The sequence below is a fragment of the Triturus cristatus genome, chromosome 7, assembly GCF_964204655.1.
Source record: "Triturus cristatus chromosome 7, aTriCri1.1, whole genome shotgun sequence".
NCBI lineage: Eukaryota > Metazoa > Chordata > Amphibia > Caudata > Salamandridae > Triturus > Triturus cristatus.
This window is the reverse complement of record NC_140590.1, coordinates 181,968,876-181,984,741: the sequence shown is the minus strand read 5'-3', so window position 1 is coordinate 181,984,741 and position 15,866 is coordinate 181,968,876. Positions and strand designations below refer to the sequence as shown.

The 15,866-nt window shown below is 43.2% G+C and overlaps 1 protein-coding gene across 1 annotated transcript in view; it reads left to right on the top strand.

The window, feature by feature from the left end:
- The window catches only part of LOC146809173 (sodium/potassium-transporting ATPase subunit gamma-like), a 155,005-nt gene extending 148,502 nt beyond the window's left edge, over nucleotides 1-6,503 (top strand). Inside the window, exon 6 of the mRNA XM_085615962.1 lies at nucleotides 4,915-6,503. Within this exon, the coding sequence (XP_085472088.1) occupies nucleotides 4,915-4,934 (20 nt within the window). The 3' untranslated portion in view covers nucleotides 4,935-6,503. The remainder of the gene's footprint in view (nucleotides 1-4,914) is intronic.
- The last annotated feature ends 9,363 nt before the right edge of the window (nucleotides 6,504-15,866 follow it).

The following is a 15,866-nucleotide window of genomic DNA, read 5'->3' as shown; positions in this document are numbered from 1 at the left end:
CTGACTTTTGCCAGGCCCTGAATCCAAACCTCTGTGCTCACAGCGGAAGCACAGCAGCCGTCAGCCCTAGGACCAGGCCGAGTTCTAGCAGGGAGGCCGGGTGGGCCAGGCCCACCCAAACATGACCTTTGGCCCACCCAGTAACGGCAGAAGAGGCCACGGAGAAGGCATCGGAACGTCAAAATGTTTGTTTCACTGTCTTTAAAACTGAAATTGGGGGTGTGTTTTGGGGGTAGAGGTGGGCGAGAAAACAAATTCACAGGGAGAGCTGAGCCAAGGCTGAAGCTTGGCCCTAGATGCCCATGCACAAGCTAAACCCTGAAAATGTTTGCTATGTGAAACATACAAGCATGTGAACTATTATAGTCTCTTCAAAATTCATTTTTTTTAATTTCGTTAACAAATGGAAGCTTTGACATTACAATATAGTGCTGCACTGAGAAGTACTTATTCGAAGTTTTTAAACATGAGCTTACAGTCATTCCTACCCCGTTCTCACACTGGTAACAATGCCATTAGTTAACCAAGAGGCAAGACAGTTGTCATGTGGACCTTGTATATGGCCCAGATTATTATAGAGCAACATTAGTCCATTAAATCAAACACAATAGGTTTTTGTATGGTTGGTTTTCTGATTCGTGTATTTGAATGTGCTTTCATGGACAAATATGAAGAAAAAAGAGTTTGGTGAAATAAAATATTTGCCCAAGCTCAGACAATTTAAGTGGGGAAGCTGCAATTTATCCAGGTTTTATTTTTTCACTTTGTACAAATCAGGCACTAAATGGCTATCTGTCTCTCATTGTTATGTTAATGCTTTCTTTTTACTACTTTGTGCAGTTTTTTGCTGTTTGTATATAGTGTGAACTCGATTTGGAGATATTGAAGAACTTTACATGAACACCAGTTACGTTATACAAGGTCATATTAGTTTCTTTTAGGTACCGGAGACTTGCCCAGAATCACAGGATGTTGAGCCAACGCAGAGACTCGAACCTAGCTCGTTCAGTTCCAATGTTGGAAGCTCTCGCTGTAATGCCACATCCTGGGTAGATTGAGGGTGGCAGGAAGAAAGTACATAAAAGCCTGGCTCTTTCTGGGCTTGAAGTTCCAACAGGACTTAAAGCTGAGCCAGAGCCAGTCTTCAGGCTCAAGCCTAGATCAAGCTTTCAGTGCCAGTCTTCCTAGTGCAAAATGTCAAGGCTTAGGTGCGGTAACAGGGACCTCCTTAACCTTGAACTACTATTACAATCTGCTTGAAATCCTGCTGCTGGTGCTAAAAAAGCCTAGTCTCCTGGAAATTAGGAGTTGGGCTTTTGAGTATAGACCTCAACTCTTACTCTCTAGACGCACTCTATGCCTGTTTGGAAGAAGATATAATGCATATCTTGGGTTTGTAGGCTACCTACAGAACTGACAAATATTGTGCCCGCATTGGCCCACCCAAATGAACCTTTGGCCCTTCCAGATGAAAATTCCTAGAACCGGGCCTGCCTAGGACCAGGCCTAAGGCAGAGCCTTATGTACCACTGGATGCTGGAACTGAACTCTGCATTCTGTAAAGGCAGCTGCAGCCTTACAGTCTGCTAATAAATGCAAGGACCTAAGGGACATATTTACAAGGTGGCGATAGAAAATTATCGCCGCTTTTGCGTCTGTTTTCGGCCGAAAAGCGGCGATAATTTTATCGCCTAATTAGCAAGGTCACGCTAACGCGTGAAACCTTGCATTGGCGCCCCTATTCTTAACGCCCAGCTTTGCATCTCTAATGAGATGCAAAGTGGGCGTTCCTGACCTGACATGACAGGAGAAATGTCGCTAAGCGACATTTCTCCTATCATCAAGCCCCACGCTATGAAGCATAGCGGCAGGAAAAGTAGCGATAACCCCTGTTATCACTACTTTCCTTACGCCTGCTTCAGGACTGACTTAGCCATGATATCCTATGGAAGGTGGATATCATGGCTAAGGTTGTGAGGCCCTATCAACAAGATAACGCCACATTTCGTGAGATTATCGCTGGGTTTCCAGCGATAATCTCACGTTAGGCAGTCAGCGCTAGGATTTTTATTGGTTTTGAGATAAACATTGCTAATAGCACGCTATCTCAGCGATAAATATCCCCGCTAGCTGGTGATAATTATCCTAGCGCTAAGTGCGCTTAGCGATAATTATCGCCGGTTGTTGCTGATATGCCCCCAAGTTTGGTTCCGTGAATCCTACTTGGATGGCGCAAGGAAATGCTTCCACATCCAATGGGATTTGTTTATTTTTCAATTTTTTGGTTCCGCTGACTCTCAGCAAACCTGGACTTGGGAAGTGCTTATGAATTAAAGGTCAAGATACACAAAAGATTCTCTTTCAACAAACCTTTGGACAATGCCTGACAACCACTGAATAGATTTACAAAAAGTCAGGCCCAGGCACTCTTCTGAGTGAAGTTCTAGTTTCATGCCATGTTTGCTGTATTCCGTTCAGCAGTTTTTGCTGCAGCAGATAGCAAAGTTTCCGATGGGAGTTAAAATAGAAAGCATCCTGTTAGACCCCCAGTTTGCATTCACCAGACAGAACCGCATGAATCGTGACATGCCAAAACTCTATCACACAACCTATTTGAAGCATTTCATATAGATTCCCCACATGGGACGAAAGTTATAAGCATGAAAATGAAAAAATGCTTTTTCAGTGGAAACTGGGTTGTTGCTGACCCGTGAATATATATAAATATTACAAACCTAATATGTGATAATATGCCTAATAATATGCTGACAATATGTTAATGTGATATCTGAATTATGTTAATTTTACGTAGAATTAATTTCAACAATATAAGGATAAAATATAGTATAAGACAAGCATGAGAGGGGCTTAGGAGGTAGTAAAAAGGGAGAGGAGTGTGGATTGTTAGGAGCACTAAGGAGCCTATTAGGATGGCGGGCGGACCTGAGTCTGCCTGCCATCCTCGCGGTGTTGGGACCGGCCGCCAGACATGCGGCGGTCCTGCACTGCGAATTAGGATGCGACCACCACCCTGGCGGTCGCATTCCACATTTTAACATTGCGGCAGGTGCTGCTTACAGAAGCACCCGCGTGATGTCAAAATCGCATGCCTGGCAATGCCCTGCACCACGCGGTGCCTGCCACTTGGTGCAGGGAACTGCAGGGGGTAGCATGGGTACCCCCAAGTGCACACCCCCACTCCGCCACCACCCGGGGGCCCGCAACGGCCCCCAAAGCCAATCCCCACCAGCCCTTCCATGGCAGTATCGCTGCCATGGAAGGGCCTGTATACCACCCACATTGTAATATGGCCGGCGGTGCCTGCTAGGCACCGCCACCGCCCAGCACTGCCTGGCCGGCAATCAGAACGATTGCTGACCGGCAGAAAAGCGGCGGATGGACTTTGCGTCTGCCGTGATACCCCCCGCCATAGAATATGGCGGGGGTATTTTCTCGCTACGATGGCGTAACAGTCGCCACCGCCGGATTGACGGTGGTGATCGTTATGCCATTGTAATGAGCCCCTAAGTGAGAGAACTCACAATATATTTAAAAATAACCAACGTTTTGAAGACTTTCAAAACTGCATGAGGGAGAGAGTGTGTGTGTTTTTGTCTGTGTGCAGGTAAAAAGTCCTGGTGAAACCAGACAGAGCTCACCATACCCGACGGAAAGCACCTGTATTCAACTATTTTCCAGAAAATATATTTATTAGGGGTGCAACCACTCCCCCTAAAGCTATAACCCTCTTTGGGGAGTAATTTTTTGGGAGATCATTGCACAGAAAGCAAATGGCCACAATTTTTCTGCTGAAAATGTGTAGCTTTCATAAGGTTCATAGCCTAATGTTTAGGCATTTTTCCGAGTTGTGTGATGTGTTGGGTGTAAGGTCTCCTCTATGGAGCTGTGTGATTCTTAGACGCTTCTTGTTACTGTGAATATGGCATTAGATTATATTTGCCCAGTGATAAAGCAGATCATACATATTTAAAAAAAAACAATTACTGTTGTAGTTGAACAGTAATAAGGCACCTGTGAACAAGGGTGCATGCGCAGTGGGACCTCCTGTGGCCAGGATTTGTGTTTTTTTGTCATTTCCATGCTGAGAGGTTTCACTTTGATACATGCTTTTGATTAAATTCATCAAGCATTGTATGTCTTTGGCAAACAAAAGAATATGGAAACCATAAGACATACCCACATTATATCTATTTCGGTAAGTATATATATCTTTTATAGGTGACAGTGCTTATGGGGTGTCCAGACGCGTGAGGGATAGTACTTCTTGGTAAAAAAATAATAAGGTTTCTCAGAAACCTAAATATCACCCCGTCACATGTCTGTGGCTAAAAAATCGACTCAGCTCGGCAACAACAGGTGGAATCCTAGCGCCTTGAGGCCTCCCTCAGCAATTCAGAGTCCTGAAGAAGGTGCGGAGAGCGTAGGATTGAGTGGGCTGTCATCGGTAAACTCTTTGCCCCTTTCAGCTCTCTGTATACATTGGGCGGAAGTGGGTCCCCACTCTGCCTGGTTTCTAGAGAGCATGGCAATGTTGGAGAGACATGGGAAGAGTTTGCTTCCCCAAGTAATGTCACAGCAGTGAAAAATAACTTTCGGCCACTTCCTTGATGTCATAGCATTGAATAACCAAGTTTTAAAGTCACATACACAAATATATGTTTTTTCCTAAAGGTATGATAGAGTTGCATGTATTAGAAACTTGTGAAAGACTTTATCATTCCTCCTTGAATCAATTCGCTATCATCGATTAGTTGTACAGAGGAAACAAGAGATTTGCGTATAATGCAAATTGACCATGTGGTGTGACCGTATCCATGCACTATGAAACATTGTCCCCACGCTTCAAGGTCCCACACTCTTCTAATGCACCTTCTGTTTCTCTCTGTTCTGCAGCTCCGGCTGGAGGGGTATAGTGACTACCAAGCTGCATCAAGACTAAAAGAGCATTTTTTGACCAGCGGCTGCTGACCTTGGGATGATTTCTTGAACCAGATCCCTCTGTAGAAAAGCCTTGGAAGTGGAGCCTCAGGGAGGGAATGGGCAGGAGGGAATAGATAGGGGGACAAATAATGGGTTCAAGGTGCTCTAACTACTCCTGGCCTTACTCCCACAGATCTTTTTGTTACTGTATATACAAAACACGTACCAATAACCTGACCTGCATGTGGATGCTGGCAGTCCCACACCCACACCAGACTGCCAACTGGTAGTATTGCTTGAATGCTGACCCCCGAGAATGGCAAAGAGGGGCTACCGCAGGAGCGCAGAGAATGCCTTCTGTAGGACTTACCAAGAACATGTAACCAAAACTTGCTCTTCCACTGGCCAACTTTGAAGGCCACATTGCAGCTGCAGTTTCCCTATGCATAGGGGTTCGGCAGGTTTCTAATCCTTCTCTCTTTCTCCAGTCATCTCACTTCTCAATGTTTTAATCATATCTTATTGTGACTGCCATTAATGCCTCACATGAAGGAGAGATCTTCTGGGACAGCAACAGGGGCAATTTAAAACCACCTTTGGAATGTATTGGTGAAAGTGGGTTCTTGAGAGGGATTAATAAGAAAATACGTAAACTATGTCTGATTCTGTTGTTGTTCAAATGTTGGCGGTGGTCAAGTTCCATCCCTTTATTTTATTCTTCCTGGTCCCTTCCCCTTTTATATTCTGTCTTGTTTGTACATCACAATTTGCTCTACCTCTCTCATCCATTTATCCTCACCCTTTCTCAGTCACTTGATTCCACTGCTTACCTCCTGTTATCCCTCTTCTACCCATTGAAATTCCAAATTCCCATTTTTCTAGACTTCCATATCTCACAGCAATTTCCCCCTCTTCTTTTCTCAATCCCTCGTGTTCTTTCTTTCTATATTCCTCTACCTCACATTTACCTCTTTTTTTCACCCTTTCCATCTTTACCTCTTTTTATTCAATCTTTCGCCTACTTATTACATGTTTCCCCTCCTATGTCTGCCCTTTTAAAATCTGTGCTGTCTTCTCAGTTCCTGTGAGTCTCATTCTCACCCACTTGCCCCACCCTTGTCTCTTCATGATTCTTTCTTTTCACTGCTCTCTCGCTCTTTCTATTTTATCAGAGGAGCTGTCTTCCACTCTGTCCCAAGCTCTCCAAACCCTTACTCTAGTGGGCACTGAGCTCGCCCTATCAGGTTCACTATCCAATACCGAGAATAACCCTACAGCCAAAGCCGAGCGCGTTGCCTCCTCTTCCTCTTCACGTTGCATGCAGAAGACACTTGTCTGGGAAGCGGTGCCAGGAGCTGATCCGGCAGAGCCTCCGCACAGGGAATGTGGGTGTCTGTACCAAATGCATGCCAAATGTGGACTGTGTGGAATGCTTTTATATTGTGCTGTGTCACTAGGCGTGTGCTGCTCGCTGCTACAAATCCTGCATCGTCACCCTCTACTGTATGTCATGAATATTTATTAGCAGTACAAGCCACAATAAAAGCAGTTTTTTTTTTGTTCTTGTGCTTTGTCCACCTTTCTTGTAGCATCTTTGATGGTCATATTGAGCCATGGCTCTCCGTTTTACATTGTGTCAGTGCAACGCCACCTGGTGGACAGTGTGCGGTACTTTGCCAAACTAAATACTAATGTGGCCCAAGATGCATGCAACCACAATCACTTTTCATCACGTGTTCCTAATATCTATCACACCTCAGATTTTTAACAAACATCCATCAATCAGTACATTGGTATCTTGACTAGACCAAAGATGTGGATGTGGGTTACTTAGCATTAGGGCGCAACCAGCAAATAACACAGTCATACTTTTCAGTCTCTCTCTATTTTCCCCACAGCATGGAATTATAGCACACATATTGAAACAAGCATTGGCATAGCCAATAGGTCTCGCCTTTGGGACCTTATAAGTGTTTAGCCATGCAACAATTGCATAACTAAATACTTATAAGGTTCCAAAAGCGAGACCTATTGGCTATGCCAAGCGGCCGCGCACATGCACTGTAGCTCTAGGCTGGCCTGGTAGCACTTTTTGGACCCCTCTCAATAAGTCTTGCCAGACCAGCGCATGCGCTGGGTCAGGCGAGACCTAAAAAAAGATGAGGAGAGCAATGGCTAGTTGGAACAGGCATACATATTCTCTATTATCACCTATTCAAACTGCGTTTCAGCTCTGGAACTGGTGTTCATATAATATTCCTTGGACCGAGTACGTAGACCAGCCTGAGCCATTGTCATCCAGATTACCAGACTGGACACATGCCTTTAGTAGAGTACTAGCCAATAACCAAGCCACACACAGAGGGTAGTTTGCACATGTCTTTATTTCACTGTGTGTAAATCAGAGCTCAACATTGATAGCCTGCCTTCAAGTCATCTCTCTAACGCCTATGTCACAGTGGGAATCAAAAGAGTTCCAGCATTTTATATTTACAAGACACATCTCCTGCTTTGTTAAATTAAAAGTTATAACTTTTCAAAATAGATAAATATGTACATAAATAAAAACACAAAATAAATACATGAATAAATACACAGATAATAATAGAAATACAGGCAATTACAATTCTTAAATCAAACATTGTGGTGCCTGAATCGCGCGTCCTGATCCGGTCACTGGAAACCTGGAACTGGCAGTCGAAGTGTCATCGATCGGCGTAGGTGAGGTGGAACTATCAGCAGACAAAGAGTCATCAACTATGTGTCACTATCCAGTCTCTACATTGACATCGATGTTTTGTGAGTGATGGGCCACATATCTAAAGTGAGAGGAATCTCTCGTAAAGGACTTACCAGGACGCTGGGCTGTCACCATTAGTCCTTTGGTGTTAGTGATGGTAAAGGGTTCGGCCTCAAAAGGCGCATCAACTTTCTTTTCCTGTGTTGTTTGATAAGTACTCAATCTCCTCTTGTGAAGGTGACATCTTTTACATGACGTTGTCTGTCAGCATATATTTTCATCTTCTGTTTGTGACCAAAGCCCGTAGTGTGAATGTCTTCCTCATTCTTGGATCGGAGGTTGGTCCACTGGGGCAGCCTGGTCATCATGGCACTTCCAAACATGAGAGTTGCAGGGCTTTCCCCTGTCATTGAGTGAGGGGTCGAACTGTGAGATTGAAGAGTAGTGTTCAAAACATCTTTGAGGTTGAGCTTCTCCAGTGCAGCACACTGAACAACTTTCTTTAGAGTACTCATGAACCGTTCCACCAGATCGTTGGCCTGGGTTCAAACCGGAGTGTTTTTTTGATGTTTTATATTGAGGTGATTTAGACGATCTTTGAATTCTCAACTATTAAAAGGTGGACCATTGTCAGATTTTAGGATTGTAGGAACACCCAATGTTAGATGCCATCTAACGTTTGAATAACCTTTTCATGTGTAGTGGATGAAAAGCCTTCTACCAATGGAAAACGGGAGTATTCATCAACAGTAGCAAGAAGATGATGTACATTCTGAAGAGGACCAAATAAATCAATAGCAATTTTCTCCCAAGCATGATGTGGCAATTCTGACATGTTCAAAGGGTGCTGAATAACGAGATGAAAGACAGTTGCATATGTGACAAGTCTTCCACTCTTTTTCTGCACTTTTGTTGGGATACAGAATCCAGACTCGCTCACGGAGAGCTCTCTTAGTGGCAACTATACCTCAATGTCCCTCAAGGGCAACTTCAATTACTTTTTCTCAAAGACACTCGGGAATAACAATTTGTGTACCTCACAGAATTAGGCTTTCTTGAGTCTCTGAAAGTTCATCTCTTACCTGTTTGAACTTCGCATACTCACTGGCATTAGTGAGAGGTGTAGGGTGCTGGTTCCACTTTCAACTTTAACATGTCAATATCTTGGCTTTTGGCAGTGACAATTTGTTCTAAAGACATGGCAGCTGGTGTGCTCGATTTCACACACTGTCTTAGATGGCATATCAGGGCATTGTAATGGCACTTTTGAAAAATAATTAGAAGGATTCTGATTTTCTTTTGGACAATTAAGAATCATATAGTTTTCTTGTAACCTCAAACCCCAACGTTCAATTCTAGGAGGCATTTTGGCTTTGGGATTGCCAAATATTGTCAACAGTGCTTGATGATCAGCCACTGCTGTGAAGAGCTTTCCATACAAAAACACATAGAAATATTTGCAAGCCCAGACCACTGCCAAACTTCTTTTTCAGGCTGCGAGTAAGCAAATTTAGTTTGTGACAAGTTTGTATTGGCGTATGCTATGATTTATCTCTGGGCTTTGGGCTGCCCATTGTGCTGTCCAAGAATTGTGTCTAACCTGACAGGGCTAGCATCAACTACAACCTCTGTGTGAAGTGTGGGATCAAAGTAGGCCATTTCAGCGGCCCTCTCATTAGCTTGCTTGATCCTTTGAGAGCTCTTCTCAATTCTCATGACCAATAAAAAGACACATTAATTTTCGTTCGTTCTCGTTGCAGTGCACTGACCGTAGCAAAGTCGTGCATGAATCTAGAACAGTAACTGGCCATTCCATGAAATGATTGTAACATAGAAAAGTCTAGTGGGGGATTTGCAGTAAACAACCAATGTACTTTGCTGGCTCAGGTTTCATACCCCATTGGAAAAGACATGACCAAAGAATTTCAAGCTTTGTCTTGTGGAATTCACATTTGTCAGCATTTAGAGTCAAACCTGCATCATTCAGCAAACTGCATACTTGCATGAGAGCTTTATCATGCTCTTTCTGTGTAGTTCCAAAAACCAATATGTCATCATGACAGTTACATGCGTTTACTGCAGGCTGTATGATACGTCGAATGACATCTTGGAACAGTTTGGCAGCAAAGGATATACCAAAGCTCAATCACTTGTATCGAAACAAACCAATATGTGTAGAAAAGGTTGTAATATACCTGGATTTCCCTTCAAGCAACAATTAGTGATATATTTTATTTAGGTTGAACCGAGAGAAGAACTTCACACAATTCAATTGAGTTATCATATCAGCAGTGTGCAGACCAGGATGTTTCTCTCGCTCAATTGCCTAGTTGACTTGAGGTATGTCAACACATATGCGTACAGCTCCTTTGCTGTCTCTTTCAGGCACTATTACAATGGGGTAAACCCATGGACTCGGTCCATTTGAGTGTTCAATTATGTCATGTTTAAGCAACAAATTAAGTTCCTTTTCTATGGCTTCTTGCAAGTGAAACACAACTTGTCTTTGTCTTTGAGCAACCGGACGAACATCCTCATTTATGTGTAACTTTACTTTCATTGTTTTGAGTTTTCCTAACCATGACATAATGAGGGAATTTGACCTACAATTTCATAATGAACATTCATATTGTAATTCACTGATATTAGTCCTATGTCAGCAGCAGTGTTGAAACTCAGCAAACATGCACTTGAAGCTGTTCCTTGAAGTACATGAATATGCGCTTGTACCACAGTTTTCCTATGTTTCATTGTGGCCACAAATGAACCTTCGATCTTTAAGTATGTTGAGGCAGCCCATGTGTATACTTTAGTCTTTAACTTCGTAAGTTGCGGTAACACAGATAATTCTTGATACTACTCCACAGGAATGATATTTATCATTGCACCGCTATCAAATATGAGTGGTATTGAACACCACTTTATCTTTAGAGTGATCTTTGGACAATGTTTGACTGTTTGTGGCCCTTTTTCATGTAGATTGTTCTTCACTCTGGATTTTGCCTCACGTTCAACTAGTCTCACGTGTACGTGCCTTTTTGAAGTAAACATCGACATTGCACAATTGTCATTGTCACTTCCACTGAAAACTAATACTGAGGAACTCTTAGTCGATTATTTAGACAATGATTTTCTTTGTTTAGTATCAATTTGCCTCAGTTGGTGTGCCTGCTTGGCCTCGTGGGAGCGCGTCGAACGTTGCAGAGGTAGACTTGGGTCGGCCATTTTGTATTCAATCTGTGACGCACTTACTTTTCTCTTCGCATTGCAAGATGTCACTAAATGGTTTGCTTTACCACAGCTGATGCTTATCTGTTCAATGGTGGGACATTTACCTTCATGTGGAAATGAGAGTCCACATCTGTAACATGTTTTCTCTTTCTGTGGAAACATCGCCTTGTGTCCCTATGTCCTGTACTTTGGCTTTCTTTTCATGCTCATGACTGACACACTTTGGGAGCTTCCAGCCTCCATGTCAGTCACTTGCCGATCAGCACGCTCTTAATGACAGGCAGCCTTGAGAACATATTCTAAGCTCAGATTTTCTTTCAGCATTTGTCGTCGAAAGGAATCTGAGAAACATCCATCAATTACACTAAGGCAGGTAGTTTCCTCATCATTAAATTGATTGAATTTACAGTGTTTCACCAGAACACCCAGGGGCAGATTTATGAGGCCCTTGCGCCTCATTTACGCCGCCGTTGCATCACTTTTGTGACGCAGCGGCGGCGCAAATCCTGCGCCATGCTGCGGGGTATTTACAACGTGACGCATCTGGGAGATGCGTCACGTTGTAAAGCCCTGCGCCAGCCGTAGGCGTACCTGTGCAGGGGGGGGGCGTTCCGTCGCAGGAACGCCTCCTAAAAGTGGCTGAGTGAAATCTACAAGATTTCACTCAGTCACTTTTGAGCCCATGCTGCGTCAAAACCCTGCGCCTGCTTGAAGCAGGCTTAAGGAATGACGTAGCATTGTGAAGATAGGTCCCCCCAAAGCATTGCTGGAGCTGCGTCGCGCTTGCGACGCAACTCCAGCAATGCGCCACTTTTACGGCACAGATGCGTCACATTGTAAATGCGGCGCATTCATGGTGGCGGAGCTGTGGCGCATAATAACTGGCGCATCCCCGCTGATATGCAGGGATGCGCCAGTTATTATAAATCTGCCCCCCAGTCTCTAAACAAATTCATCGATAGTCTCACCTGGTCTCTGGCGTTTTTGAATGAATGTCTTTTTTATAATCCACATTTGACACTGGATTAAATTTGACATTCAAGGCTGTTTTGATTTGATCGCACGTCACTTCACCTTCTTGTGGTATTTTTTTCATGGCTTCTTTCACTCCTTCACCAGCCATGTTCTTCAGATACTTTATAATCTTTTTTTAATCTTTTTTATATATTGCATCTACGAAATCTTCAAAAGTCTCTATCAATGCAGTCCATCTAGTGCCAATATTGTGTTTCTTGGCTGTATCAAATAAAGATGGTGGTTTTAAAAATGCAGCAGCCGTGTACACATTGGTGGACATTAGTGGTCTCTCTCTGTTCTTGTGGAACTTGATCAGGCAGATTTCCTCTAGCGCCTTGTGACGTGCTGGCTTCGGGGTGAGCCTTAACGACTGTCAGAGCTTGGATCTCGCCCTGCTCTCCACTGGAGATCTTTACTTGATGGCAGTCTAGGGAGTTGCTCTAGGCCTGTACTCGGCAGCTTGGAGGCGAGCCGCTTCATTTTGGGACAACTCTGCTGGTACGACCACCGACCCTCTTCCTGGGGCCGTTCTACAGCACATTGTGTTTAATGAGTTGTTGATGGTTTCAGTAAGTAGATAAACCTTATACACTACTGGTCTACGAAAGCAGATAACGTAATGATATTTGGTAGGCTTTGTGCTTACATGTTTCTTCACACCTGGTTAATCTCTGTTTCCCAGCACATAAATTTGAGTTTGACTTGTTCTGAACTATGGCTGTGCTCTGCTTTTGTCACCTGGTTGCTTCCACCTTTAGCTTTCTTTCTCTGTATAGCATATGGCATTAATTTACGTAATGGCACAGTACCTTTTATTTGAGGCTGTTTCATTCAGTTCCTGTCCACCGATGTGTAGACTTTCAATGTTGCTTTCTTTTTCTTTGAGAGTTTTATACAGACTGGCACTGCGCTGAGACCCCACCGGTGCCAACGTTGATTTTGCACTTCTACTGTGGCTCACGTGACATGCACAGGCAGTATGCTGGACCACTGAAAACTCTTTGGAAGAGCGCTTTCAGTGTACAGACGTTGTATCCCCTATCCAGTCACCAGCCCAGGTACTCACCAACAACCATGCCACACACAGAGAGAAGTTTGTTCTTGACTTTATTCTGCTGCATGTAAGTCAGAACTCAACATTCTAAGCCTGCCTTCCACTCATCTCTTCAGCACTTATGTCACAGTCCTACGGTGTACAGTGGTAACCATGAGAGTTCTGGCGTTCTTTTATTTACAAGACTCTACACCATTGAAAATTAACTGAAGCAAACTTGCTCTGATAGACATAAGGGAGGATGCCACAGAGGAGGAGGAGCATTGGGAGATACAAGGGAACTATCCATTTGGAAACAGATTCCTTGATAAGCTTCTTGCAAGAGCCATTAGCACCCTGGATGGAGCGTTGGGAGTTAGCCAGCTAGTCAGAACTCGCCTGTATGAGATGTACCTATTGTTACATGCCCCTAAAGACAGCATTCTGTGCCACCAGCTTCCGTCATGTGAACACTGCGGGAGCAGGAGTTGGCTCTCACCTGAAAGACAGGTTAAAAATAAACAGCTCGATTCTTCCGCAATGTTCCCGCATCCTCTTCAGAAGCAGCTACCAGTTCACAAGTGGCTGTCCAGGTCCTCCCCTTGCTTTTGGTGAAGGGAATCCTAATCCCCCCCAAAAAGGAAACATACACAATTTTTCAAAACTTTTTTGGGCTTAATTGGACTTCCCTCTCAGCAAAATGTAAGAGAGGAGCCCAGAAAGCTGTTTGTCAAGCAATGGCTGCTTCTAAAGAGGCTGGAGAAGTACTATGAAAGAATGGAGCCATGTGTTTTCCTAACTTTGAAGCAAGGGACAACACTTGATCCCCCAGCGGTCCCTATTATTTTGAGGAGGGGATGCTAAAAGCCATATTAACCTTAACTGCAGGGCGATGTGGGCTGTTAATCATTTGTTTGTTACCTACAGGTGGGCCCAAAAGTGAAGGGTGTAATTAATAACCAATATTGCCCATACATGCATTCATGCTAAATTAGAAAGTCTGAATTTAGGGAGATTCACTGAAGACAACAGAGTGTCAAAGGCCAATAATGGTGGCTATGGCCCGTCAGATCCAGATTCCAACACCTGTCTTTAATTACAGTAGATGGAATGTTCTAATAACATTATAACCATTCTGCATTTTGGCTTCACTAGTAGCTATAAGCCCACTCCATCTTTGTAAGTCTTCAACTATATCTCTGGCCTTTAACTTAAGTAAAGAGCCTTTTTTGCAATAATCTTATATTTATTTTCTAGTTAGTAGAGTATAGAAATATTATCTTATTAGCTATCAACATCATAAATTGGGGGATCCTTAGGCAGACCATTGTCTAACTCAGCTAGCAAGTAAAAGAGAAAAGGAAGAAATAGAAAAAGGATAGAAAATATAGACAAGTAAGTTTAGTACAAACTGAAATAAGTAAATATTAAAGAAACCAAGCTAGTTCAAGATTCCATGCGCTAAAGTACATCTCATTACCCACTGCCTTCGGATATTGCTCCGTTGTAAACTTCAAACTATGCCCCAAATGTATTCCAGAACAAGCACATGTTTGATTCCCTATATGGTTCCAGGTTATAGATAGGGATGACCTGCAGTGTATTTGTGATACCTCCATTCCCCCTCTCCCACATACATGATCGTCCCCACCTGGGTTGATAATAAGATAATATGTCCTATGTTTCTCAGTTGTGGATAACCAGGCTATACCCATATTGTGAGGGACGATTAAACCTATGAGGCTCTGTGTTTTTGGGGTCTCAGGAATGGTTCCCATGTGAGCCTGATGAAGGACCTCTAGGCATTCACCTTGTAAATTACTCATTCACAGTCTGCTATTCGGCCAGCTTCAATCAGCCACTCTTCCAGGTTTGGCAACGTAGGTTTCCTCGAGTGTGAAGGATATAGTTTCTTTTAGAAGTGACTGATATTGAAATCCATCGACACTCTTGTATATTATGCAGTCACACATGCGGCGAATTGCCAATCGATTCGATGGGATAATAGTTACTTCACTGGTAGAGGACAGGATCATCCAGGGAAGCAGAGGGTCTTTAATATCCAATGCTGCCTAAAATGCCATATTCTCTCCATAGATGTCAAGAAAGCAGAGTGATTAAGGGGCATATGAATCAAACAATTTTGTATTCGCAAACGCTGCGAATCGCAAAAAAACAGCGTTTGCGAATACAAAATCGCAAAACACGATGTATGTGACATTTTCGCATCGCATCATTAAGGAATCGCTAATTTTGCGATTCCTTAATTTTGCCTAAGCATTTAAGGAATCGTAAATTTCGATTCCTTAAATGCTATGTAACACGCACCCAAGTTGTGCGAATTCTCCTTAAGAAATCGCAAATTACCACCAACTTCAAGTTGGTGGTAATTTGCGATTTCTTTGAAAAATGCAATTTTTGGCATTTTCCAAAGTGCCATGTGGCACACATACATGCCCTTAGGGCATGTATGTGCGCCATATGCGCACACATGTTCATTTCAGGGGTGCATCAGGGTGTCATCATGACACCCTTGCACCTTTGAAATTATTCTCAATTTGCGATTAGTAAATTGCAATTCGCAATTTGAGAATTACTTCCCATTCATTCCTATGGGCCTCCTGGCCCATAGGAATGAATGGGAAGGTATTCCTTAATTGCGATTTCGCAATTTGCTAATCGCAATTAAGGAATATTAAGAATTCGCAGAATATGTGCGAATTTTTAAATACATCCCGTTTTGTAATTCTCAAATAGCGATTCTCAAAAAATCGCTATTTGAGAATCGCAAATACAGTGTTTGATACATATGCCCCTAACTTACTCCATTTTGCCATTTTCAGATAAAACTAAATTGATTTTTGATACCCAATTTGTAAAATGCTTCTTCCACCCTAGATCTGC